Here is a 26,485-nt window from a genome sequence, read left to right as displayed (position 1 = left end):
TGGCTCCTCCAGCCGGCCTCACCGCCAGAGAAGAGGGCCGCTCCAGAACTGCACTGCTGTGAGTCAGAGACTCTCAAAGCAGGCCTGCGGAGCCAAAAGCAGGACTCAAGCTGCTCCTGGAAATAAGCAGAGAGAGAGAGAGAGAGTGCGGGAGGAGGGAACGAGAGAGAAAGGAAAGGGAGGGGATTGAGTTAGAAAGCAAGCGAAAGCCAACAATTAAAAAACATGCTCTTGCAACAGAGCGACGGCGCTATTAATTTAACAGTTTGTGATCATTCAGGCTAAATTGAACCAAGCGAAAGCAAAATAGTCAGAGTAAAAAGGAAGCACATAAGCATGTTGAGATCATTTGGAGGGAATAAGAAACAAAAGATTCCGCTGAAGGAAAGTGAAAATGAAGCCGCTGAGAGACAGTGAGAACTGGAAGGACAAGTGCTACATGCAAATGCGAAGGTGTCGTAGGACCTTGCAAAAAAAAACAAAAAAAAAGATCTGTCATGTGATTTGATGTGCTGATTCAGGGGAGGGAGATAATTGGATAATTGCATGCCACAGAACTGTGCTGATAACTGCGCTTGGGGCAACCGTTTCCTAGGAGACGTAGGCATGTGTCAACATGCTGTTGAAAGCTGACACCTCATGAATAGATTTTAGGCTACTTTGTAGTTTCTCTCTCTCCCTTTCTCGGCATCGTGTATGACTCCAATCTGCTTTTTTGTTTTGCAAGCAGTGGCAGTTGGAGGAGAGATTTTGGCGGCTGTAACTTGCACAAACGTTCACATACATCCAGCTAGCTGAATGGGCTTTTCATGAAATCAGACAACAGTTTCTTCTACGGCAGGGGAAGCTACGTTACTCTATTCAAATCAGGTCGAATCTCCCTAGGAGCTGCACCCCCGTTGGGGTTCTACAGGGGAAACACCAGGAAGCCGATGCTCTCGGTCCCTGTGTAAAGAACGGGAGATGATGTAATACTCTCCCTGCATAATGCATTGTAATGTTAATACCATACTGATATAAAATGAACAAATACCTTTATATTCCCATAACATTTCATTTTATTGCTCTGTATGTGTCATATAAATGCACTTTTCCTTTATAGACAGTCTGATGGACTGAGGTGTTTGTTTTCTGCTGCAAGGTTTGTCTTTCAGAGTGTGAATCTTTGATGAATCTGGTGCTACAGAAATACAGCAATAAGTAGTGCGATGTAGAAGGCAAGTTGTTTGTCATTGTTTTGCATTTTTTATAGACATGAAACTGTATTAAAAACGGTTTTATATACTCCAGTCAAAATGTCTGAGACTGCTAATGTAAATGCTTCTGCAATCTTTTCTAATTCAGAAATTTTAACAAGTTATAACAAATGAGTTTCAGTTACCTAAAAATAGTGCAATGTATTAACTATCTAACAATAATCTAAAATAACATGAAATCATAAAAGTAGTATATTGAATATAATAAAAATATATCTATAAATATATAATCTATTATTATAAGTTGTATGTATGTATATATGTACAGTATATATATATATATATATATATATATATATATTATGCTGAGCATAAGCGTTTTCTTTTATAAACATTAAAACATGTAATTATTCCAAACTTTTGAATAAACTGTTGGTAGTGTCCTAACTTTGGCAGTGGCAGTGTACATACACATGCATACATAATTTTTTTTATTATAATTATTTAATTTATTTAAATATTTGTTTTGTTTTTTCCTCTCGTCACAGACTTTAGGCCCCACTGTATTCTATAACGTTTACCTCTCTTACCCCACCTTTTCTGTCTCATCTTCTGTATTTTCATGTCTTCAACTTCTTTCCTTTTCTTCCTCTCTCTCTTCCCTCTGAATGCCTGGAGCCCACAGCCAGGTGAGGCCCCTCCAGAGAGTAATTACAACCTGAAACAGAGATCGGAGCCCTGCGGCGCTCACCATCAAAGCAGTCATAGGGAACAGCCCGTGCTAATGTGGTGAAGAGGAGAGACACTGACAGGGCAGAAAACACTGGGTTCAAAACACACACTCTCTCTCAAACTCAACCTCTCTCTCATAGCATGACCGACAATAACAGGCCGTTTGCCTGCACAATGGTCACATTGCTCACCAAAGACCTTCGGGAGACAAAATAGAGAGACCGAGAGAGCAAAACAGACAGAGAGATGACTGAATTAGTCTGCTGCGTGTCCGGGCCTGGAGAGAGGGAGGAACTAGGAACGCATTGAAAAGTGTTCTTCAAACAACTGTGTGACTCAAGGGCAGAATACACACATCAGCCACCCAGATAGTAAAGCCCTCAGCATCAGGAGCTTTTGAGACCCAGTGCTAAGAGATGTCAAAGGTCCCGCACCCACAAGGAGAGGTTACTGTTAATGCAAGTTTCAGTGGTGAGGTCATGAGCTGTGTGTGTTAAGAGGATGTTTTATCAACAAAGACCGTTTCTAGCATTTGGGAAGTCTGTGAAATTTGCTTTGCGAAAATATTTAGGGCCATAAACCAACCAGGTTTTTTTATTGATCTTCAGATCATACATAAACCCAGGGCCTAAAAGAACACTCACCAAATGCGAGTAAATATCGTCGCTGGCGAGTATATGAAACGGTGTCCCTCGCCAGTTGGTCAGTAACATTTTTAAGAATTAAAAAAATACATGAATGTGAACAAACATGAACGACTGTTGATGACCTAGCTCTGCGTCGTCATGAAAGTTTAAGCCATGACAATTTATTCAAGCGCAAGAAGACGGTAAAATATCCATTAGATTCCTGCATTCACTCTTAAAGTGACAGCAGCCTAATATCCTGCTGCTGTATGTGTTTTTGTTGATCAAATAACATAGGACAAAGAAAAAAATCAGTCACTGCTCTTGACTGAATAACTTTTGTATCTTTAATAAGGATGTTTAATTTGTATAGTGAAGACTATGCAGTGCTATTTTACATTTGCTTACTTTATTTTTTCTGTACCTGAAAACTACTGTCGGGCCTATACCTGAAAAACCTGAAAAGCACTTTGTTATCTTTGTTATATAATAATTTGATTATTTGTTTTTATTTTAGTACTGACTGTTTACTTTTCTTTAATAATATAGTTAGGCTAGTAGGTTTAGCTATTGAAATTGGAATAGGGAATTGTGAATTTTCACTGGTATCTAAAATTTTGGTGTCAACATACCTCCCTGTTGCAATAACATTTTTTTAATGGCCTGTAAAAAAAAAAATATGGCCGGTAAATTATATCTTAAGTCATCGGCCATTGGCAGGTGTGGCAAAAGTTTTAGGCCCTTCATAAGCCCATTTTGCACTCCATGCAATATATTTTACAGTGTAATTTACAACAATATATTTTAATTTCATGCTCTGTGCTATTCTTTTAATCACTGAAACTTTTATGATGAAACTGTTTACATAAACAATAAATCAAAACATGCTGGTTGCAAACGTATACAGTTGCTTTGCACTTGGCCTTTACCTGCAATCAATAAAGAAACTTTCATCTTTTCTAGATGAAACCCCCACAGTTAAGGCATCATTATTCAGGTTGTGACCCTGAAGGACAGCTGTGGAAATCAAGGCTAATAAGCGTTCCAAATAAGTTAAAGTAAAGCAAATGCATATTAGCAAATGGTACAAAACAATATCACAGCCTCAGCAGCCTACTGTTGGTTCAATTATCAAGAATTAATCCTTTCTCAAAATATCTGCACAAACAAGGAAATCTGACAAGAGTTGAGCTCAAAAAGAACCTTGTGAAAGCAAGTGTAGAGTTTGCCAAAAAAAAACCAACATAATTGTGACCCAGTTGCAATGTAGGAAAAGTTTGTCTGGTTAGATAAGACCAAGATGAAACTTTTCAGCTAAAATCTGAAGTAATACGTATGGTGTAAATCTAACACTGCCCACACTGGATAAAACATCACATTTACTTTGAAGTGTGCTGGTGATAGCATCACACTGTAGGGCTGTTTTTCATCAGCAGACACTGGACATCTTGTTAAAATAGAAGAATGGATTTTAGGGGAAAGAATACCGGGAAATATTGCAAAAGAGCCTGTTTAATCTCCGAAAGGACTGGAATATTTCTAAACAGTAAGCCATATTAGCAGTGGAAAAGCTCAAGAACGAAATTGGTGATTGGCTCAAACTGATCTTAATCCAATTGAGAATCCCAGACATTATTATTATTTTTTAAATTACGGTGCTCCCATGTCATCAACTAACCTGAATAAACCTGAAGCAAATCTTCCTAGAAAAATTACACCTCAACAGAAGGCAAAGCTAATATATTTTTGCCCTACAAAATAAAGGTGCTTTTTTTTCAAATAGGAAGTAAATTTACTATATAGCCTACTACGATTATTATTTAATATTCTACTTAACATTCTTTGGTTTCCGCCTTTGAAATAAGAATTTCACAGTGAAAAATTATTAGGATTTGTATTTCACTATTAGTCTGAATACTGTGGGTTTGTATGTGTGTGTGTGCCCGTTTATTTTTGGTTCATCTCGCCATAGCTGTCAGAGAGTATCTCTTTTAGAGAGTGTTGATTGTGTAAAAGAAAGTCGAGCTGTTTGTCTCAGAGCCAGCCGTCTGCTGACAGCGCACTGAGCAGCTGTGCTGCCCTCATAATAACAATAATGAAAACCTAAATAATTGATACATTTCTGCAGAAATGCATTGTTTGCATTTGAATTAAACATTACAAGAAGGTGTGTGTTTGAGAGAGCAAAGAGAAGTTTTAAACATAAAGGGCCGGAAACGCAAAATTTGAAAGCACCGCTGATGTGCAAGTCCGGTCTGGTTTGCTCTCTTTCTCTTGCTCTACAATCCCTTTTTGCCCCTCTCCCGTTCTGTCTCTCTCTCCTTTCCACCTCTCTTGCCCCCTCCCAACCCGTTCCTGTTCCTCCCATCCACTTCAGGAAAGTAGGCTGCGCTCGCGTCCCGAGGGGTTGATCCGATACAGGTCAGGTTAATCAATCCAGGGGGAGTGAGAGGCAGTGCTGGGAGTTTTAATCAGGCCGAGACTGTGGAGACTCCGACCTCTCCACCCTCCAGCTGCCTGCTTCAAGCCAAAGTGTTTGTATGTGTGGTCACGTTTGAGGACTTGTCCTCTTTCCTCTCCTTGTGTGCTCTCACATATGAGCAGTGCTGCAGTGCATTTCTGTACTTCCACGCAATGGCTCTGTTCACACAGAAGCGCATTTTGATTCACCTTTGCTTTTTGATAACTAATTGTCTGTATAGTGAAGCTGCCATCTTTGATGTGCGATAAAACCTTTTCCTGTGGTTTTGTTTCTGAGGGTCATGTTGTGTTGTCCCAGGATGGTGAACGGGGGCTGGGGAGAGGGAGGGGAAGAGGGGGTGGTAGGGGCTCTCCAGGGCAGCGCAGGAGGACTGATGGGCAGCCAGCGGCCTGTCAGAGTGCCAGGACTGAATTTGGCACGGTGCCCAGGCTGGCGGCGTCCTCCAAGCTGCCTGGGGAGAGAATGAGCCCCCCATACTATAGTGAGATAAGAGTGAGAGAAATGGACATAAAAGCAGCATCATATATGAAACTGACCTACTCAGACTCGAGACCATTTAATTCAAGGTCAAATAAGCAAAGTGCATCCATTGACTTGTTTGACCCCAAAAAAACAGGATCCAGCCTTTTAGTTGGCATGCTTTTTAGTATTTAATCAATGCCTTTTTGCCCAATGCATCTGACAAAACTCTAATTGGGACTCTTTTGTAGAGGGTGAAGTGAGTGTTGTAGTTAGTGAGCAGGATTGTGCTTTCAGACACTGGTAACCACGTCCTGGTCACATATCTCTCACAAGCAATCTTACAATAGATATGAGGTTTAACATGGCTTTTATGGAGACCTATTTATGATATAATACTGAAAATACTAAAACTTCCAGTGTAATCTTGCTGTCTTGATCAAGAAGTGCTTGCAATGAGTAATTGTATCGATTGTCCATAATAATACACACAAAGTCGTGTCTTAAATCATGTTATTTTAAACATGGTTTTCTTGTGGTCTCGTTGTATTGCTTTGCATGTACTCCTGTAAAACGTGGGTTTTTAATGAGCTGATTTTTGATAGTTACGGCACACAATGAGCGCACTGACATGCATGATGTTGCACCGATTATGCTTAATAAGCTGACAGCATGTAAGGTCATGTACATACCTAAATCTGTGTGCTTTCATGAGGGAAAGGTCATAAACGGTGTAAGCTGAACTTGATCGCAGTTCAATTTTTGTCCATTATATTTTGCATGTAAAAGCTTTTAGCTTATTCATTGTAAGGCAATAAATCATAAATTAATTATATTTGTTGTGGCTCTATGATAGTTTGGATGCAGATACTGAGACAAATCTTGCGTTGTCAGTTTTGTGATTGATTTTCTAGTAAACTCTTTTTTGAAAAGCTGATTTTTGATAGTGATCAATGCTGATAGTTATTAGAAAATGTTTGTATTTTGATGTCAGTACCTCAGAAAAGGCAGATAATTTCAAAATATCATGTAAACATGGTGCTTTTGCATTGTCCATTTTTATAATGAATTGTTCTGATAGTTACCAGTGTTTTGATGTGCATGTACATGCATTTGATGGTCATTTCAGTTTGCTTTTGGAAGAACAAGAACAGCACCCAAACTCTTCCAGTGCCATCACCCTTTAAATCTATAACACGTGCTTTGTCCCCCACCGCCCTGGAGGGACTGACCCCAGACCCGTCCCGTCCCAGTGAGGGCGTCCTCTCCAGCCCCCACCATCACGTCGAGAACCTGGCAGACACATGGCCTCCTCCTCAGCTACGTACAGGCCCCTGACTGCTGCGTCCATCTATTTATTAGGGAATAAAGTAGCTCTAACAGCCCCTGCGCTTTTATAGCAGGATCCCTGCTGGTTCTCCACACTACACCAAGTCCTATCAGACTTCTTACTGGGAACAAATTGACGGAGAGGAAGGAGGAAAGAAAGAGCGTGTGCGTCATAGAAGAGAGAGAGTGACTGATGTGTGGCCAGTTTGGCCTGTGTCTGGTTTCCTGAGCTGTCAGTGCAGAAAGCCATATGGGCTCGGAGGAGAGAGAGAGACATGCGTTCACTTTCAGAATGAGAGCAATGTGCATGAGTCATCTTCTTCCTGCTATAAAGAGGGAAATGAAAAAGAGAGTACAATCCCATCTTTACCCAGCAAAGGCGGCACAGAAGCTGCATCTGAAGCAGCTTAAATAACCCAAAAAGGAAGAGGCAGATTATTTTTAGAAAAAATAAAGTTATGGAGATTTTAAAAATCGGAATAAAATTAAAATATTTTTTTCAAAAAATTTAATTTTTAAAAGAGTATAAAATATAAACACTATAAACACAGACATTTAAAAATCTATAAAATATACATAAAAATATATATAATGTGATAACAAAGTTCAGTGCCTTATTCTTATATCACCAAGTGTCATAGCTATTGAAAATCTGATAAAATGATTACCAGTAAAAACAATGTTGTTCTAATCTGACAATATGTATGCTAAAAATTAATAATCTGGAGGGAAAAGTGTTGAATTATGAATTGCGGTGATAGCCTATATAAAACATCATATAATACAGTTGTTTTCTGTGGTCCTGGGAAAAGTTTGTAGAAATGTAATAATCATCATCATCATTATAAAAAATAAAAGCATCTGCATCTCTGAGAAAAATATACATTTGCTCTTTGCTATAGATGTAAGTTTAGTTCCTATACATATATTATACATATACATATAATATCATTTATTTATTTGTTTTTAATTTGTATGTTTTATTCTTGTTCAAAACAGCTATAATTGAGTCCTAAGCAGAGTTACAGGAAAATAAAGAAACGAGGGAACGGCAGGGTATGGGTGAATGAATAGGGGAAGAAGAAGGAGCACGACGGAAGGAGAGACGAGGCATGAAACATCTGAGAAGCAGGTGTAGGATAAGGAAATAAATGCAAAATGGCAGAAAAGAAACAAAACAAGCCATGGGAGAGACTATACGCTGAGTAAAGGAAGTGCAAGGCAAGAGGTGAAGGGCAGAAAGGAGACAGAAAGATTGTGAACCAGGCTAAAGGAAAAAGAAGAGGAAAAATGATGGAATTTCAAGAGCGCACAGTAGGAACGTCAGGAAAATGTCTCGGAGTGAAAGAAAGAAACATGGGGTGGGAGTGACGGAGTTGACAGTAAAAGAGAGCATGAGCGGTGAGAGGCATTGTATGTGTGTGTGTGTGTGTGTGTGTGTGTATGTTTGTGTGTGTGCAGCCCACATGTCTTTGATTTGGGAGTCTGCCTGCTATCTGGGTTAGTCACAGCAGCGTTATGGAGAGACGCTGCAGTTTTAATGATATACAGCAGGCTGCTCCCTCAGACACCTCAGCATACAGATCTGTCAGGCTTGCCTCACCATTGATCTCCCAGCGGCTGCCGCAAAGCACCCTGGGAAACACAGCTGGACCAGTTAACCCCGCCCCCAGCACGAGTAGAGCCCCTCCCCTTCATTTCCACCATACCCTGAACCACATGGCGTTCTGTGAGTGGAAAGAGGGGGGCATTTACAGTACGTGTGACTCAACGGGGAAGCGAAGAGTTTTACAGACTTGTGAACACTTTGGTTATTATAAGTGCTGTGAATTCACAGCCAGAAAGCTGCTTCACATATGACTCTTTGATGCTGTCTGATTAAGAGCTTTTGCTTTTTATTTCATGCATTTGTTTTTCTCTGCATGCAGAATCCAAGGCCTTGGGCAGATTGTTTTGATTAGTGGCTGTTTTCATGTACTGGGGATCTTTGGTATGGGTGGCATCTTTTCTCTTTCAGTGGTTCTGTCTCTCTCTCTCTCTCTCTCTCTCTCTCTCTCTCTCTGTGTTTCTCTCTCTCTCTCTCTCTTTCTCTCTCTCTCTCTCGCTGGCGCCGGAGATCTTTGTGCACCGTTGTGTAACTGGAGGATCATCACAGAGTTCAAGAGCTCTCCTGAGCTTTAGCCAGGTTGTCTTCATCTTCGCTCGCTAGCACATTCACACACACCGTCTGCTCGGCTCCAGTGTTTTTCTTGTCTTCTCTCACCTCTGTTTCTTTCCTGTTCTGTGTCAGACGATGAGATGTGGAAGCTGTTTACATAAACACTCAAAACCAGATCCAAACCTTAAAGCGATTGTTTACCCCAAAAATGAACATTTCTGTCAGCATTTACTCACTCTCATGTCGTTCAAACCCCACATGGTTTAATTTTTTCTCTGGAACACAGAAGGAGATGTTAGGCAGAATGTTTACGCTGCTCTTTCAATAAAAGTGAATGGTGACAAAGTGCTGTCACGCACCAAAAATGACTAAAAAGACACTTTAACAGTAGCAGATGCTATCATACGATTGCTTTGTGCGAGGAACAAAATCAAAATGAGCTCTCAAGGCTCATTTGTTCTGTTTGACTATGGATATTTAGTCTATGTTGGCTTGTAATTTGGTCTTCGCATATGAAAATAGTACACAAGTAATGGGTCAAATGTAACGAATCAAGTAAATATTTATCATCTTTTATTGAAAAATGTAACATTTTATCAAACTTTGATCATCTTTTAAACAACTGAGAAGATAGTGATCAAACTGCATTTTATAAAAATCACCTGTTAAGTTCCCAAATCTTACATCAGCAACGATTACAGGGACTCATCTCAAGATCACTCATGTCAGAATCAGAATGTGTTGTTTGTGCATAAAAAATGTCTGTCAAAATATAACATACAACACTTTTACTGATGTTCACTAACTTGGCGTGGCGTTTATTCTCTCTAGCATGCAGTGTGAAGTATTTCACTCAGTTTCCCTGATCATTCCGATTCAGTTTCAGAGAGTGAAGAACAATTTTATACTCACGTGTGTTGTGTATTATGTACGTTATGGTCTCTGACAGACAGCATGATGAAGCCGCTCAGGCCGTCATTTTCTCCTTCTCGGAAAGTGATGACATACTCAAATCATCCGGTAGTCTGGGTTTCCCAGGAAATATGTGACTCGCTGGACCTCTTCTCGTATATACTACCATGTGTGAAAGTTATTTTTTGACAGACATTGATGTTGTGATATTCAAATGATGTGAATTTGTAAACAGATGGATTGTAAGGTAATAATTATTTATTTCATAGCTGGCAAGTATTCAGTGAAGTGATTGATGTCCATCAGTGTGTTATGTCCATGTTTTTGGTTCTAATAACCCAACCGACAGCCAGCCTAAGTTTTTGACAGACGCTATAACGTGCACGAGGGGTGAACTATGTTTGATTTTTGGGTAATTATAAAACATGCTGGAGATGTTTGCTTTTACAAGTTACTCAGAGACTTACCTGTTTGGCATGTCCAAAATGTTACATTCATCTGTCGCAAATTTGTTGACTTTTGAAAAAGAAAAAGAAAAAACAGTAAAGGAGTTGTTTTTATTTTGTTTTTATTTTTTATTAATTAAAGAAAATATTTTATTTAAACCCACGAAAATGCAGTTCCTGTTGTAAATAATACTGAAATCCCTTTTTAAAGCTGTTGTTCCATTAGGCCTATTACCCCCCTATTACCCCATATAAACTACTTTTATGCTGGCCATTTTGTCATTGTTGGAGATTGAGTCAAGAGAAGCATCAAAATTCTGCTAGACATCTTGTTTTGTGTTCCATGCATGCAAGGAAATAATGCGGGTTTGGAATGACATAAGGGCGAGTAAATAATGACAGAATTATCATTCTTTAACAGATCTGCCAGCACTAGCAACCGCTCTGGTAATATAAGTCTGTACAAATCTGCAAAGCCCATATGAAGACAGACTCCAGATACTGAAACCGAGCAGGATGCTCAGATTCTATTCATGCGTGCCAGTGATGTCATCATTTACCAACGATAGCTGGCAGCGGCACAGATGGCATAGAATAGCCCGACAGAGAGAGAATGTGTCCATTTAAGGTCACGTTGGATTGTGTATTATTAGAACCAATTTCAGGCAGAATAAATCATGTTTAAGCAATGCATATTTGATATATGTGAGCACACTTATCCCTAAGACTTTATCCCTACTGTTTTATTGCTCACAGTCAGATGTTATCTCATGGAGAGCATCTGTCAGGTCAAAATGTCTCTTACCTCAAAATACCTCGCAGGACAGGATTAAAATTACAGGCAAGAATTTATACACGAGCTTTGACAACTCAAATAAATATTGGAATCTTTTTCTTGTATGCTTGTTTTTTTTATAGCACATACAAAGAGCTTAATGCATACTGATACGCATGAGGCATCAGTCGTGTATTACACTAGCATTGCGCTGGGTTGCGCTGCGATTGCATATTCCTCGTGAGAAAATGCAAATGCTAGTTTTGCTGTCTCTATTCATTTCTTGCTAAAGTGCGCCACCGTGTGATAAGATGCAGTAACACTGTCAGGACATTCAATTGTGAATATATGCAATAGAAATGAACTAACAGAAATTTTAGTCAAGTTATTGGGGAGGGTGACAGAATTTAGAAATGTCTTCATGAGTGTATTATTCTTATTCATTAATTAAATAATAATAATAGTTGTTGTTGTTGTTCTGTAATCATTATTATGTACGTTTATGCATTAAGTAGATGACTATTCAAAACGACTTCAGTGATGCATTTATTCTACTTTATATTGATAATTGCGTTTAGTCTTATTTCTTAAATAATTTTTTTATTGACAATAAGTGTGGTAGCTTACATATGTAAAATACATTTTACATTAGTTTCATAAGAAATTTTTTATTATACATTTAGTTTGTTCTGTGTAATAAGACTTGCATTTTATTTAGTTCTATTTTATTTTAGACTCTAATTGTGTTGTAATAACGTAATGAGTACACCAGGTGGAGCTCCTGACTACTAATAAATGTGAACTCAAATGAACCACTAACCACATCATTCATAGGTTTATGTGCATTATGGTCGATGTGTTGCTTATTACTGTAAATGCAATGTCAAAATTAGCATGCATAATAATGTCATTGGACTTATTTGGCAATACAGTAGGCCTAGGATATTTTTTGTGACACTGGTTGAGGGGGAAATTGTACACACATGCACACACGGGATGTGTGTGTGTGTGTGTGTGTGTGTGTGTGTGTGTGTGTGTGTGTGTGTGTGTGTGTGTGTGTGTGTGTGTGTGTGTGTGTACAATTTCCCCTTTCAACCAGTGTCCAAAAAAACCCTATGTCTACTGTATTGCCAAATAAGTCCAATGACATTATTATGCATGCTGATTTTGACATTGCATTTACAAAAACCGTAATTATAAGTAACACACCGATCATAACGTAAAGTAAAATAAATAGGGTTTATTGATCTCTGTGCGTAAGTGAGGGAGGGAGGGGCATGGAGACGAGCCCAGGTCTGCGATGGGAGGCGTAAAGGTGATAGCAGGGCGTGTGGATTAGAGGAGATGAAAGGGTCCGGAGAGGCGCTTTATCATGCACAGACTGCTCGGAAATTGAGTGGCGTCTCTCACACCAATTCTGACATGTCTGTAGGACGGCACTCAAAAGAGAGGTGTGGGGGTGATGCTGGAATTGCACAGGGCTCTCTATATAACTCCCAAACCTCTCCAAGAGTCTGGAGCTGTAAAACACTCATTGTATTTGCATTCCTTACTCACCGCACTTCTGAAGGATAGGGTGCAATGTGGCTGTTTATGTCTGCAATGTTGGTTATCAGCTGTAAATTCATCTAAAACGGGTGTGCTGATAAAAATTTCACCGCATTATAGCACGGTTTAGTTTTGTTTGCTTTCAAGTGTGAGTGGATATCTCATGCCCAAGTGCGTTTAATGCAACTGCGTCTTTTATGTGCGAAGTGATTTAGAGGGTATCAGGAGTTGAACTGCCAAAGATCACATGCGTGGCTTTTATTCCCCATGTCAAACTGGGATTTTTTTGTTTCCCCCTTGTTCGGATTTATTGCGGTAAACTATAGAGCTAAAAAGAATAGAGTTTACACGCATATGAACTTTGATGGAAGAATGATATTTTCCAAGCCGTTAACTCTTTTATCTATCTCTCGCTCTCTCTCTATCTCTGTGAGTGTGTGTTAACTTTTGCCATTATGACTTTTGTCCGAAACAGATTTTCATATAAATGGCTTGAGGTGCGCAAGCATTTGAAGTATATCTCCCAATAAACGCATTGTGGCTTAATTTACCATGAGTCTAAAACGCGCTCTTACGCGCCGAAGAATTAAAGCTCTTCTTGTGAATCGGATTCTCATCTGCTGCCCTCTTGTGTTGTTTGGCCTCCCCAAATTCCTCACCGCGCAGCGGCTCCCCTCGCGCTCCTCCTCCTCTCCATTGTATCCGCGTCAAAACGAAGGGGGTGCGGAGAAGTGCGACAGAAGGAGGGAGGGTTCAGTTGTGCCATCGGAGCGCAGAGGTGTTAGTTCATATCGACAAAACCGGCAGAGACATAGGGGGGAGAGAGTTTGGACTATCACCACCACGTAGATGCACTTGTTTCTTTTCTTCTTTCGTTTTAACTTCCATCAATGTTGCTTATATCCATTACACACCGACATCCACTTTCGTTGCGTTTTATGAAGCGGAGTTTGAAAAGAACATTCTCAACAGATGTCAGACTCCGTTAGTGCCTCAGGTCATCTAGGTGTTTTACGCACAGCTGGTGTTTAAAACTGAGCTGGGGCGAGATTGAGGGGATTCAGAGGCACTGCACTTCAAGAGACTTTATTTTTTAGTCAAGTTACTAAAGGAAGCAGCTCCTCCAAGTGGATTACTATAATTTCCTAAATGTTTCCCCAGAGGAGACTCTTCGCATTTCCATTTCTTGGCCGAGGAAGGATGGATGTGAGAATGAACCCAGGACACCTACTTCTGGCAGTGACCCTCATCGTCTGCAACTCACAGCTGCTGGTGGTCGCCAACTCATGGTGGTAAGATCAGATTGTAATTGCAAACTATTCTAAGTTGCAAGTGTATATTTCTAAAGAATACCAGTTGTGTGTGAAGGATGAAACAATGCATAAGAAAATATTCACTGAGAACAAATGTGGAGGCTTTGTCACAATATTTACCTTGGGCAACAAATGGTCAAACTGTTTGTAAATAAGGGCATTCATGTCCTGAGGACAACAGGTTTTTCTAACAGTTTTCAACTTGATAATAAGTTCCCCAGACACCATTTATGCTGTGCAATCCTAAACTCACTATCACAAAAAACGAATTTGCTTGAAATTAAATTGGTTCATAATTATTTAAATTAATCACAGGTTTACAGTTTGTCATGGTAAAAAAAAGGTCTATTGGCATATCCACAAGAACAAAACTTTCTGCTATCTCTCCTTGCATTCTCCAAAAAACACACAAAAAAACACACGCAGTCCAGATTCCAGTATAGTATGTCCTAATGAAATTTTACACTATTTTGTGTCATGTATGCTGCAGGTTAGTTGTGCATATTTGATGGTCAGTGCATTGGTCTTACTTTCTCAGGTCATTAGCCATGAACCCCATTCAGAGACCGGAGATGTACATCATTGGAGCACAGCCTCTGTGCAGCCAGCTGACAGGCCTGTCTCAGGGTCAGAAGAAGCTCTGCCAGCTCTATCAGGACCATATGGTTTATATTGGAGAGGGGGCGAAGACGGGCATCAAGGAGTGTCAGTATCAGTTCAGGCAAAGGCGATGGAACTGTAGCACGGTGGACAACACTTCAGTGTTCGGTCGCGTCATGCAGATAGGTGAGTCACTGTGATGATGCTTAAAGTCTACATGCAATTTAAAACAAATTGATCAAATGCACAATAATAAAGCATGCAGCTTTGAAAATCCCTCTGATATCATCTGAGCCCAGCAGCCCACCATGTACTCTTGAGTTAAGATTGTCTTCAAGGAAGTTAATGTATTTTGCTTAGAGTTGTCAGCTATAAATAAAAGTTCAGATGTCTTGATTTTTAAGTGGCTGATGTAAATATCACATGACATCACATCCAGTTATTTCATTCCAGTTTGCCCCTCTGAATGATGATAAAAAGAATACATTAAACGTGAAAATAAATGTACATTTGGTATATTATTTAAAGGGTTGATTTTTCATGTTTTTAAAGTCATATAGGCTAAATTATTATCACAATACATGTAAAAATATAAGTGGTTATAAGATATAGACTCATTTTCAATCACTTGATTGATATTGTTATTTTAAATTAAACATTTATATAGAAATATGCAATGCAATATGTTATCAACCACATTTATAATATATAGGCTAGGCAATATATATATATATATATATATATATATATATATATATATATATATATATATATATATATATAGTTTTGAATATTTGTTATACATAGCTTAAATGTAACCCACTAATGGAGGATAGCTCTCAGCATGACTCGAAACGCTCCTCGTGATATTTTTAGGCTATACGCGTTAGTCTCTTGACATCACTTTGTTGATTTATTTTCATATAACTTTGTTGATTTTTTTTTTTTTTTTTTGCAATGGGTGCTCTATATTATTTTATGCATGCATGTTTAGATGTGTAGAGATCTGTTATACAGCATATTTAAATGAAGTAAGTTGCTCTAGATATGGTCAATCTTTCTTCTAGTAGGCCTATAGTGTGTACTTGTCTTGAATGCATGCTCGTATGCGTGTCGTTCTCTCACAGAAGACAGCGCTCGTTGCCTCAATTGAGTGTTAGTTCCGCTCATCAGTGAAACAAGGTGTAAGACGCGACATGCCCCCCTCTCATGCCCCCCAAATAGCACGGGACTTATTTGCAGTCAATCGCGAGGTTTATATTGAGGTGTTAGTCAGGCCATTGTCCAGAGTCTCTTTTGAAATGCAATGACACGATGACACAGAGTCGGGATATCCGGGACTCTATTTGAAGTCCGGGCACCAAAGGCCAATAAAAGTGGCCCTCCAAATTCAATAGGCGCATCGCTGGAATGCAGGTTCACACCCGTTTACACGCGACGCTTTGTGAGTTTGATGCCGTGAAACCGGCACCGAATTTTTTCATTATTTTAAAATATTTCAATTATTTTCTCTGTCTTTGTATATATTGCAAATCTACCTATCTATATATCTATCTATCTATCTATCTATCTATCTATCTATCTATCTATCTATCTATCTATCTATCTATCTACTCTAGTCTGCCTGTTTCACTGTGAGAAAAAAAAAATCAGCCCCCTAAAGTTTAGCCCTAAAATGTATTAATTTATACATGTACTAAAATCGGATTTGGTACTCTAAACCCCACACAAAAGCAAGTAAATTATGGTAGAATAATTTATTGTAAAAGTACCTTAATCCCTAACAATATAAACTATATGCTCCTGGGCTACATTTATTTATATATTTTTTTATAACGCATAGAACGGTTACTTGTGGTCCGTGTAGTCAGGGGCAAGTCGACTTTCATTAAGGCATTGAGGAAGCCCAGATCATTAAAAAGGAATTTTCAGGGCCTGCAGTTTAAAAACGTTTTGTGTGACAAATTTCCTCTTGTAATTATGGTGTCGCTGAGCATTGATACAAACTGCTTATCTCTAAATATGGGTGTACTAGCACTTTTTAACATGTTTAAACAGCTTTTAAATGTTAAAGGCTATTAACTGTATTGCCTGTGCTGTTGAGGTATGTGAAATCTGCATTCCAGATGGCTTATTAGATGGGTGAAAAAATCAGGTAACACATGCACAACAGATGCGAAAAAGAGCACAAATTTTTATAAACCTAGCGCCTCTTTGGCAGGAAAGCTTTGAGGGTTATCATATGCCAAATGTGAATTGTACCAAAACTGGAAAATCTGTCAGTCCTCTTTTTGCTTGTGTTTTAATATACTTTCATTGATAATATATTTCTTAATATACTTTAAATTTCATATATATATAACAATGGAACAATGAATCAGTGCTGTCTATGTACATGCACACGTTTCTGATAATCTTATCTTTCACTGCAGGGCTTACCAAAAAGATTGTTACCATCTGTGGGGTTCTGGAAATGAGTTGTTTTACTCTCTGCCTTACTTCCTAAGTGAATAATCAAGAAAAATAGTACCGAAGAGTTGTGGATGATTTAACAAAGTGATTTGCAGCCAATGGAATGTCGTCCATGTCCTAATTATGTGTTTTTCTGTGCTTGTCTTCTGCAGGCAGCAGAGAAACAGCTTTTACTTACGCCATCAGTGCAGCGGGTGTCGTGAACGCTGTGAGTCGAGCGTGCCGTGAGGGTGAGCTCTCCACCTGTGGCTGCAGCCGAGCGGCTCGTCCCAGAGACCTCCCGAGAGACTGGCTATGGGGCGGATGCGGGGACAACGTCAACTACGGCTACCGTTTCGCCCGGGAGTTTGTGGATGCCCGTGAGCGCGAGAAGAACTACCCTCGCGGATCTGTCGAGAATGCACGCACGCTTATGAATCTACAGAACAATGAAGCTGGGAGAATGGTGAGGAAATTAACACAAACAGTGATGATTGACTTATTGATAGATGGAAATGATCGGATAGTAGTAAATGTTCCGTACTGTGGGCGTTTAATCCTCCATGATCCACCTAAGTTAATTTTGTGCAAGAGTCTACAGTGCATTGGTTTGGTTAAGGTGTGTTTCTTTAATGCGTTGCGAATGAATCACGGCTGTTGCAACCTCTATTGTGATATTGAGAAATAAGAGGCCTGATGTACACTTGAACGGATAAACACGGCTTTAAATATGTTTGTGCGTGAATAAACCAAAGCCAGCCCTTATGTCTCCTGCAGATCACCACAAACACAATAACAAACACGGTTACTTCATCCTCCCTCTGTTGTTAAGTGAATGTGTGTACTTAGCTAAACTTTGGGAACACAATTGTCTTTAGAAGTTAGCTAAATCTGACAAAGACTAAATCTTTGGAGATGTCCTCAAAGGTAAAAATTTAAGGGGGGGGGGGGGGGGGGGGGTTTGTGTGTGGTCTACAGTAATTATATATAACTTTTAGGGATGTGCAATAACATATTTTCAAAATTTACTAGACAATGTCAGTTATTTCATCTTAAGGAAGCGCTGTATAGTTAGGAATAACAATTGTCTCGCAAGTTTTTGGTGACGAAATCCAGTCAGTTAAATAGGAATCCATGCAATTGGGAATTTTGCGAGAGAGCGGCAGATTGACCAACAGACAACTTCTTGTTTTGAAAGTTGTTAAGTTGTGCTTCATACATTTCCCCAATGTGACCCGCTAATTTAGGCTGGGTTGGATTCACCTGACACTGATTGGACGTGTTACAGGGGGGTGTTTGTTTACATGAGACAAAATCAGCTAGACTGAATGGAAACAAATGCAGGGGTCTGAATGCACGTTTTTATTTGCTGGACTATCTTGAAATGGCTTGTAAAAACTTTATCCTTGAGGCAGGACATTCAGAAAAGCATAAAAAAGAATGCAAAGACATTCAGTTTTAATTGGATGAATTTAAAGACACAACTTTTGTGAGAGAGTTCCTGTAGTTAGAGCATGCCATTTACCTGACTTGTTAGATGATTAATTGGTCAGTAAGACTTTAGCGTTGTATAAAAATAACAGTGGTCTGTACGCCATCTATTTTAGAATACAGACTAGGGAGAGAGCTAATTTAATGAACGTGACCAAATGGCGCCTGTGCTAGGCCAGCACCCATTGAGCCTGCTGGGGGTCAGGAGGTCAAAGCACCACCGGGGATGATGGGACTACTAAAGCGTCCCATGTTACTCATTTGCTCTTACTCTAGTGTCCCATTCAGCATGTAGCTCAGATTCCCATCCAATCTATTCTCCCTTTTATTCATTTAATGGAGTAGTCGATGCCAGAACAAATAGTTTTTGTGTTTTTTTTATAAGGTGATGTGTGGCAAATTTGTTTAGTCAGGAACGCTCTGACACTGCACATTTTCTTGTTGAATGGCTTCTTGCTGTTTTATAGAATAGCTATATGGTGGAATGATTATTGGAACGTGTCCAACTATGCGAGTGTGTGCGTCTGGCTCCGGCAAACTGTGGCCCCCCTGCCACGTTCAGGTGGGCATAAAACCAAAGCGGGCCGCCCTCTCGGAGAACGCACTGCAGAATGTCACCACATCCTGGCAAAACACACCATCAAACTGGAATGCGTTCCTCCGTCCCCTTGCGAGTCCCACGCTTTGTCATACCACACCCCGATCCCATCCTCTTTCCACTTAGTTATTTGAGTGCTTTTAAAACGAAGCGGCCCCATAAAAAGTCCATTTGCCTGCCGATGTGGGTGCTTGCCGTGAGCAGAGCTCCACCACATATGTTTGTCTTAGGGAAGATGAGTGTATTTAAGGTGTTTACAGAAGAGAGGGCCTCTTTTCTGGAGTTATGGCACATCTGAGATCCCTGGCTCTTCTCCTGGAGGTTCCCTGAGGTGAGGAGGTCAAGGTCTGGACATGTTCTGTTCGTGCATGCTGGGGAGATTATATCTTTCGGTGACGCCGAGCAACTCGACCACCCTCAACTTGGTCCTTTTTGTTAATTTTTGAGTTATTGGCACCTGCTTTTTTGGCGGAGGTGGATTTGAAGGTGTGGTGTGACCGCCGGCGTTTGCTGGAGATTTGTCTTGCTTGGAAAGGCTTGGTCTTGGTGGGCTTTTGTGGAGCTGACAGAAGCGTATCGAATGCCCCCCGGTGTGGAGTCGGGGGGATAAGACCGGTTTAGTGAAAGACGGTGCGTGTGGTTCCGGTGCTGTGGGTCACAAAGGCTCGTGACCCAGACTGTACAGAGAGAGGAGGCCTCCACCCTCTATAAAGATCACCTGCTTCTGTGTGTCTTTCATTAGAAATCAACTGCAGCGGAGACAAACACACACACACCTTAATCTAAAGCACTTTATTACTCACTCACACACACACACACACGTAGGCGTAACGTATTTTAATACATTGCTAAGGCTTTCTGTCTCACTCAATTTATCTGCATTACTAATGTTTGAATGCTTTTGTATTCACAGACACGCATATTTACTTAGCTATATAAATGAGGACGTATCATATACTTTTCTCGATTTATCTACTCTACCAGTCTAAAGTGACTGAATCATGTTTCTTATGATCTTATTAAACTTTTGATCTGAAGACATATTATAAAGCGCCTAAAATGAGCTTCGTTGACAAATAGACATGGAATTCCCTTTACAAAACTTCACAAAACATGAGTTGGACAGTATAGTGAAGGAGAAGCTGCTAACAAGAGTCCAGCATAAATGGGAATTCCTTCAAGACTGTTTTCAAAAGCTGTTATCTAGGAAAATGAAATCAGATAAAAAGTAAAATAATCAACTAGCAACAGCAAACACCAACTATGTACTATCCATGCACCATAATAACATTTGGATAAATTACTATGAACTAAAGACTATAAAAATAAAAATGAATGAATAAACATTCAAAAGTTACATTAAAATAGAAAAGAAAATAAGAAAGTAAATAGAAAAAGAAAATAAAAATAGTTTTCACTAATATTTTAATAGTTTTGTTTGTGTGTCTGTGTGTGTGTGTGTGTGTGTGTGTGTGTGTGTGTGTGAATTATACTTTACTATTATTCTAAAATGTAAAACAGTAATAATAAAGAAAAAAAAAGTATTTTTTACATTTTTCTTAAAATATAGACAGATTTACGTGTAATTTATAAATGTTTGTGTGGGTGTGTGTATATATATATATATATATATATATGATAAATGCTTAATGAATCATTTGCTACTACTGAGAATGCCTCAAACTAAGGTTTTGCCAGAAATAGCTAATTAGCTGATAGCTGATTAAACCTCATGTAAAAAAATTAAATAAGAATACACACATATATACTGATGTTTTAAAAAAGTCTCATTACTACAGATACATTGTTGTGGTCTTGGAAACTGCTACATTTTCTTAGCATAGCTCAGAGAGATTTGTATTTGTTTACTTCAGATTATTTTTCGCGTCCTGCGTCTCTTATCTCTACACCTCCAGGGATGGTTGTTTGCCGTCTCCTTGCTCCGCCCCGACCCCGCCCAGCAGTGACCCTGACCCGTCTGAGCGCGCTCCATTGTGCACAGCACCGCATGCGTGTCCTTTCCACGCACCGATGAGCCTGTCTATCCATCACACCTTGGTCACTTGGGCCAAAAAGAGAAAAAAGAGAGACAGAGAGTGAAAAGGAGGGGTGCGAAAGGATATAGATGAAAGTGAGGACGAATAAAAGAGAGAAATGGCAGCCTTTATGTGAACACAGTTTCAGTTGGGCGCACATGTTGCATAGAAATGCTCAAAAACCCTTTTGTGTGAGATCATTTAGATGAGGTAGCGGAACTGCAGCTTGACACGCAAGATAGTAAATAGCCGAGAATGGCTTGCGTGATGTGGGCCGCTGCTGTGTGGGAAAGTGTGTGTGTGTGTGTTGTTTCTGGATTGCAGACAGGTATGCAGGTTGGGCCGGTGATGACAGAGACTTGAAAGGTGTTGGAACTCCCCTTAATGTCTGTGTGCGAGCAGGTAAAAGGAAGGGGGCTTAAACAGCTGCCACCGGAGGGGGGTTGAAGAGTCGGGGCAGCACATCCTCAAAGACGACCGTTAAATGTTCTCACGTGAGGTGTTAAAGGGAGGAGCACTGCCGGGTCTTAAATGACAGAGAAACAGAAAGAGAAATGTCTTTAATGTTCCCTCGTTCAGGACACTAAACAGACACAAAAGACACAGCAAACAAGACACGTCACATACCGAGGCGGAAATACCCACGTTGGCCACCCAACCTTGATTGAGCCCAGACACAGAAAAGAGATTGTACTCATTACCTTGTTTTTGTGTTTGTCGTCCAAACGCAAAGCACTTGAAATGAAACGTATTTGGGACGCCCTGTTGTGGGTGGTTAATGAAAAGTAATAGTCTGTTAATGTTACATGTTAAATAATTAAAAAGTAAAGGGAAGAACAGCCGTTGGTTTAGTTGGACAATAATGTCGAGCGTTTCTTTATTGATTCAGCTGGGGGTTTCATTGAATTTAATCAGCAGGAAGTCTGCTGTCAGTGGACGCGGGGCTCTCTGTGTGTTCTAGAACAGAATGACTATTCATCCCATTGTTCTCCAAACGCTCTCACTGCGGCTCTCTGTTTGTAAAGGGACTGTAAACTCAAAGGCCTCTGGAGGCCCCATCGACTTCAAAGAGGCTGGTGCACTGAACTCATGTGGCCTCTAGAGGGAGCTGTTGTTCCATCAGGGCTTATTTTGCAGCTTATAGAACTATGGCTGTGTACCCTAATGAAAAATAATTCATGAAATGTAAAATATAAAAAAATATTTGCCAAGAATAGCAAGCCGTGAGTCTGCTAGGGTGTTCTGAGTGATTGCTTCCAATCCCTTAAAAAATAAAAGTAATAGCATCATTCATGTTTGTAGCACTTAGCTCTCTGTTGCACTAAACCAGTTTCATTGGCCTAAATTTTTTTTTAATCAAAGTTTAGTTTATAATTTACATTCTTACTTTTATTGTTTAATATTTGTTTTAAAATTATCTTTAAAATATTATTTATTTTATTAAATGTTTCACATTTCACACTTTTAAATATATATTACATTTAACATTTTATTGTTTAATACTTTTTAATACTTTTTATGCTGTTTATTTTTATACGTTTTTTTACAAAATAGTAATTATTATTATTATTATTTTGCACATTCTCACATTATTTTCCCTTTTCATATAATTTTTTTTTTAAATTTACTAATTTTCTTTTGTAAAAAATAAATGAATCTAATTGTAATTAATAGCTGGTAATTATTCCATTTTTATACCATTTTATAACATTAATTATACAGGAAACTTCAAGACAGACATAAATTCGTAAACACTTTGTGGTGGTAAATTATGGCATGCATGGGAAAATATTATCGAGAAGTCTCTATTTTTCAACCCATTCCTACTTAATATACTTCCAAACTAACACAAATCGTCCTTACAATTTCGTTTACCTGTTAGACAATTTTTACCTAGCTGACCAGTTTGAAAAACAAGTTATTCCTATTCCTTTAGTGCTTGTTTGTATAACGAACAACAGTAGATGTCACCAGTCTGATGATATTTCATAAAAGTTGTATAGGAATATCTCGACTGGGAAAGTTTGGTTTATTCTTTTAGTGCTGATTCTTTTTTTTCAAGTTACATTGTTCTAATTTTTTCTCCACGTCTCTTTCTCCACTCACAGGCAGTGTACAATCTGGCCAACGTCGCATGCAAGTGTCACGGAGTCTCCGGCTCATGCAGTCTGAAAACCTGTTGGCTCCAGCTGGCCGACTTTCGTCGCGTGGGAGAGTTCCTGAAGGAGAAGTACGACAGCGCCGCCGCCATGCGCATCACCCGACGGGGCAAGCTGGAGCTGGTCAACAACCGCTTTAACACCCCGACGGGCGAGGACCTGGTCTACACTGACCCCAGCCCGGACTACTGCCTGCGAAACGAGACCACCGGCTCTCTGGGCACCCAGGGCCGCCTGTGCAACAAGACCTCGGAGGGCATGGACGGCTGCGAGCTCATGTGCTGCGGTCGCGGCTACGACCAGTTCAAGACCTACAAACATGAGCGTTGCCACTGCAAGTTCCACTGGTGCTGCTACGTCAAGTGCAAACGCTGCACGTCGCTCGTAGACCAGTTCGTGTGCAAGTAGCAGTCTAGGGAACGGGACAGACGCCCCGGAGAGGCACTGAGCAATTAGCGGGAGAAGAACGGGACCCTTAACGGACCCAGAGGGGGAACTTAGAGATAATGAAATGTAAAATGATATATTAAATAGCAACAAATTTAAGTATATAAGTAAGTGTACGTGTGCCGTTGATAGTAATTTAATGACCTTTTCTGACTCAAGATTCAAAAGTTGGACGTCATTGATGAAAAGGAGGCACCGGTGTGATGTATTCTAACTCAAGCTGTTGTTCTCTCCGTCTTTGAATTCAGAGAGGCACGTACTCTTTGCTTGTTCTAAAAGGAGGAGCCTACAAACTCTTTAGAGACTCTAGAGGGATCAAGAAAAGGTAGAGATGCAGAAAGAGGACGGAGAACAACAGGGCACATCACCCATCGCCTTTTCCAGACCTTCGATTCGCCGCTGATTCTTGAGTGCACCTCCACAAACACACTCCACCTCGCCCATATTAGAGCTCTTAAGAACCTTGAGTCAGAGAAAGCCGGAATTATTGGACATTGTGTTCCATGATGTCATAATAATCTTTGAGATATGACAAGAACAGAACCCTTCACACAAGCATTTCCTTCTAAGAGACCTGGAGAGACGTGTGAAAGATGAAACCTGGAAGGACTGAACACTTTTGCCTGGATTGGAGCATCAAGCAACACATGCACAAACAAAACTCCCCTTTATTCTTACAAAATCGCTGTTGTATCCTTCTTATAGGCTTTCAAAAGCCTGTTTGATGCATTTCAGGGTCTTCTGTACGCCACATCTGGGAGTTCCATCTAATTTAGAGCAGAGAATATTGTGTTTGTTCTGTCACTGTCTTTGTTGTTGTTGGTTGAAACGGTTCAAAGCCTCACAGTAATGAATGTGTGTCTGGTAACTGAAAACAGGAAGAAAAAAAAAATCAAGGCTACATAAGGACTGCAAAAAAAACTATTATTGTAAACAAATACTAGTGGTTCAGATTATATTTTATTAATTGCTTCTCATTTTATACATCATATGTATTGTTCTGATTATTATTTTTTGATAAAGAAGCTTTTTACTGGGGATTTATATGCTAGCAGAGAAGATATTACTGGCCACTGGATGGAACGGGTGATCATAGCCGAACTCTCCCACTGTCTGTCAGGCCGTGGGTCATGACAATAAGATCTTTTGTTTTGGAGGAAAACTACACTTGTAAATAACAGTCAGTCATATATGCAAATAACACTTACAATCTCTTTGACACGTCACTCCACAGTTTTTTGCTGCCCTGTGATCATATTCTTGTTGTGTGTATTCCCCCTCATTCAAACCAGTAATATTAAAAAATATGAATAGTGATTATTATTACCTACTTAGCTGCTTTATTTCTGTTTTGCTCTCTGTGTTAGTTCTGTTTGCTTTGTGTAATGACTTAAAGGGATAGTTCACCCAAAAATGAAAATTCTGTCAGTATTTACTCACCCTCATGTTGTTCCAACCCCGTAAGACCTTCGTTCATCTTCGGAAGACGAATTAAGATATTTTTGATGAAATCTGAGAGCTGGATCACTCCACCATAGGCTTCTAAGGGATTGAAACTTGCCAGCCCCGAAAAGTTATTAAAGACATCGTTAAAATAGTCCAAGTGACTACAGTGGCTCAATCTTAAGTTTATCAAGCGACGAGAATACTTTTTTTTAATTTCAATTATTTATTTACTTCTCTGTGGGCCTCGAGTTAGTTGACGTAAGCGTAAGGCGCCTGTTGTACGTCACACGCATCACACACATGACCAGCGTCGGCCAATAGTGAGCCTACATGTGACGTACAACACAGAAGCGCTACGCTATCACACTACGTGAACGTGGACTCTAACTGTCCCTGTTCCAATTGACTGGGTCCCTATGCAGTGTTCACTGCGCCCTGTTGAATCTGTTGAAGTTCACTTTACTTGACCAAATGCATTCATTCGCAACACCCTGCAATAACATCAAACACAGACAAAAAACACAAGTCAGGCATATTAGAGGAGTTTAAGGTTTGATGCCACAATGTTCTTCTGTAAATAAATATAATGCAAATTCCAACACTTTCATTTAATGTAGCAGCCTGCATCTGTGAAATACATCTGGATTAAAATTAATTATAAATTTCACTTAATCTAATGTCAAATTCAAAAGCCCTAAACTGAATGATAAATTTGTTGCGATCGTTAATATGAAAATAAACGTAAGTCGGTTAATTTACTGTAACTACTGTAACATATTACTTTGGTAATTTGGACTTAACACCGGTGAACAGCCCCATACAAACACTCCTGCTTCGGTTTGAAATCTCCCTAAAGTTGGTGAAATACCCTTTTAAGTGCACTTCACAGCACACTTGGGTTTGAATGGAACCCACCCCTGAACTGAGCATGTCAGATAAGAGTGACATACAAAATGTGATGAAAAGGGATAAAGTACAATGTGCATAAATAATAAAAATGATGCGTATAATTATTCTACTGATACGGACTACATCAAGCATTTTTGCTACTTTATCTATGTGTTGTAAGCTAAACTAGGCTTACATAATACAACCTTTACACTCATACAATATCCTTCATAAATAATGGATGTCAAAGTTGCTCAACTGGTGCTTTTCGGAGTATCGCTGGGTGGGGTGGCACTTGCTTTTCTTTAAACCTAACCTAAACATACACAAACATCTTAATTCAGATTTCAGTTTCTTGGCTCACACCCTCTTTTACACTGGTTTCACTGCTGT

The 26,485-nt window shown here is 39.6% G+C and overlaps 1 protein-coding gene across 2 annotated transcripts in view; it reads left to right on the top strand.

Moving 5' to 3' along the window:
• wnt5b (wingless-type MMTV integration site family, member 5b) overlaps positions 1 to 25,075 on the top strand; it is a 74,966-nt gene extending 49,891 nt beyond the window's left edge. Inside the window, exons 2-5 of one of the 2 annotated variants that reach the window (XM_077234973.1) lie at positions 13,825 to 13,955; positions 14,515 to 14,762; positions 17,201 to 17,493; positions 23,261 to 25,075. In XM_077234973.1, coding sequence (XP_077091088.1) covers positions 13,864 to 13,955; positions 14,515 to 14,762; positions 17,201 to 17,493; positions 23,261 to 23,719 — 1,092 coding nt within the window. In that variant the 5' untranslated portion in view covers positions 13,825 to 13,863 and the 3' untranslated portion in view covers positions 23,720 to 25,075. Of the gene's footprint in view, positions 1 to 13,812; positions 13,956 to 14,514; positions 14,763 to 17,200; positions 17,494 to 23,260 lie in introns of those variants that run through there. The other variant, XM_077234972.1, reaches the window with a different exon arrangement.
• Positions 25,076 to 26,485: the final 1,410 nt, after the last annotated feature.

Source organism: Siphateles boraxobius, unplaced genomic scaffold (assembly GCF_051911475.1).
Source record: "Siphateles boraxobius isolate OS27281-9 unplaced genomic scaffold, OSU_SipBor_1 19, whole genome shotgun sequence".
Classification (NCBI taxonomy): domain Eukaryota; kingdom Metazoa; phylum Chordata; class Actinopteri; order Cypriniformes; family Leuciscidae; genus Siphateles; species Siphateles boraxobius.
The sequence above is the reverse complement of the archived record's forward strand: the minus strand, read 5'-3'. Positions and strand labels throughout refer to the sequence as shown.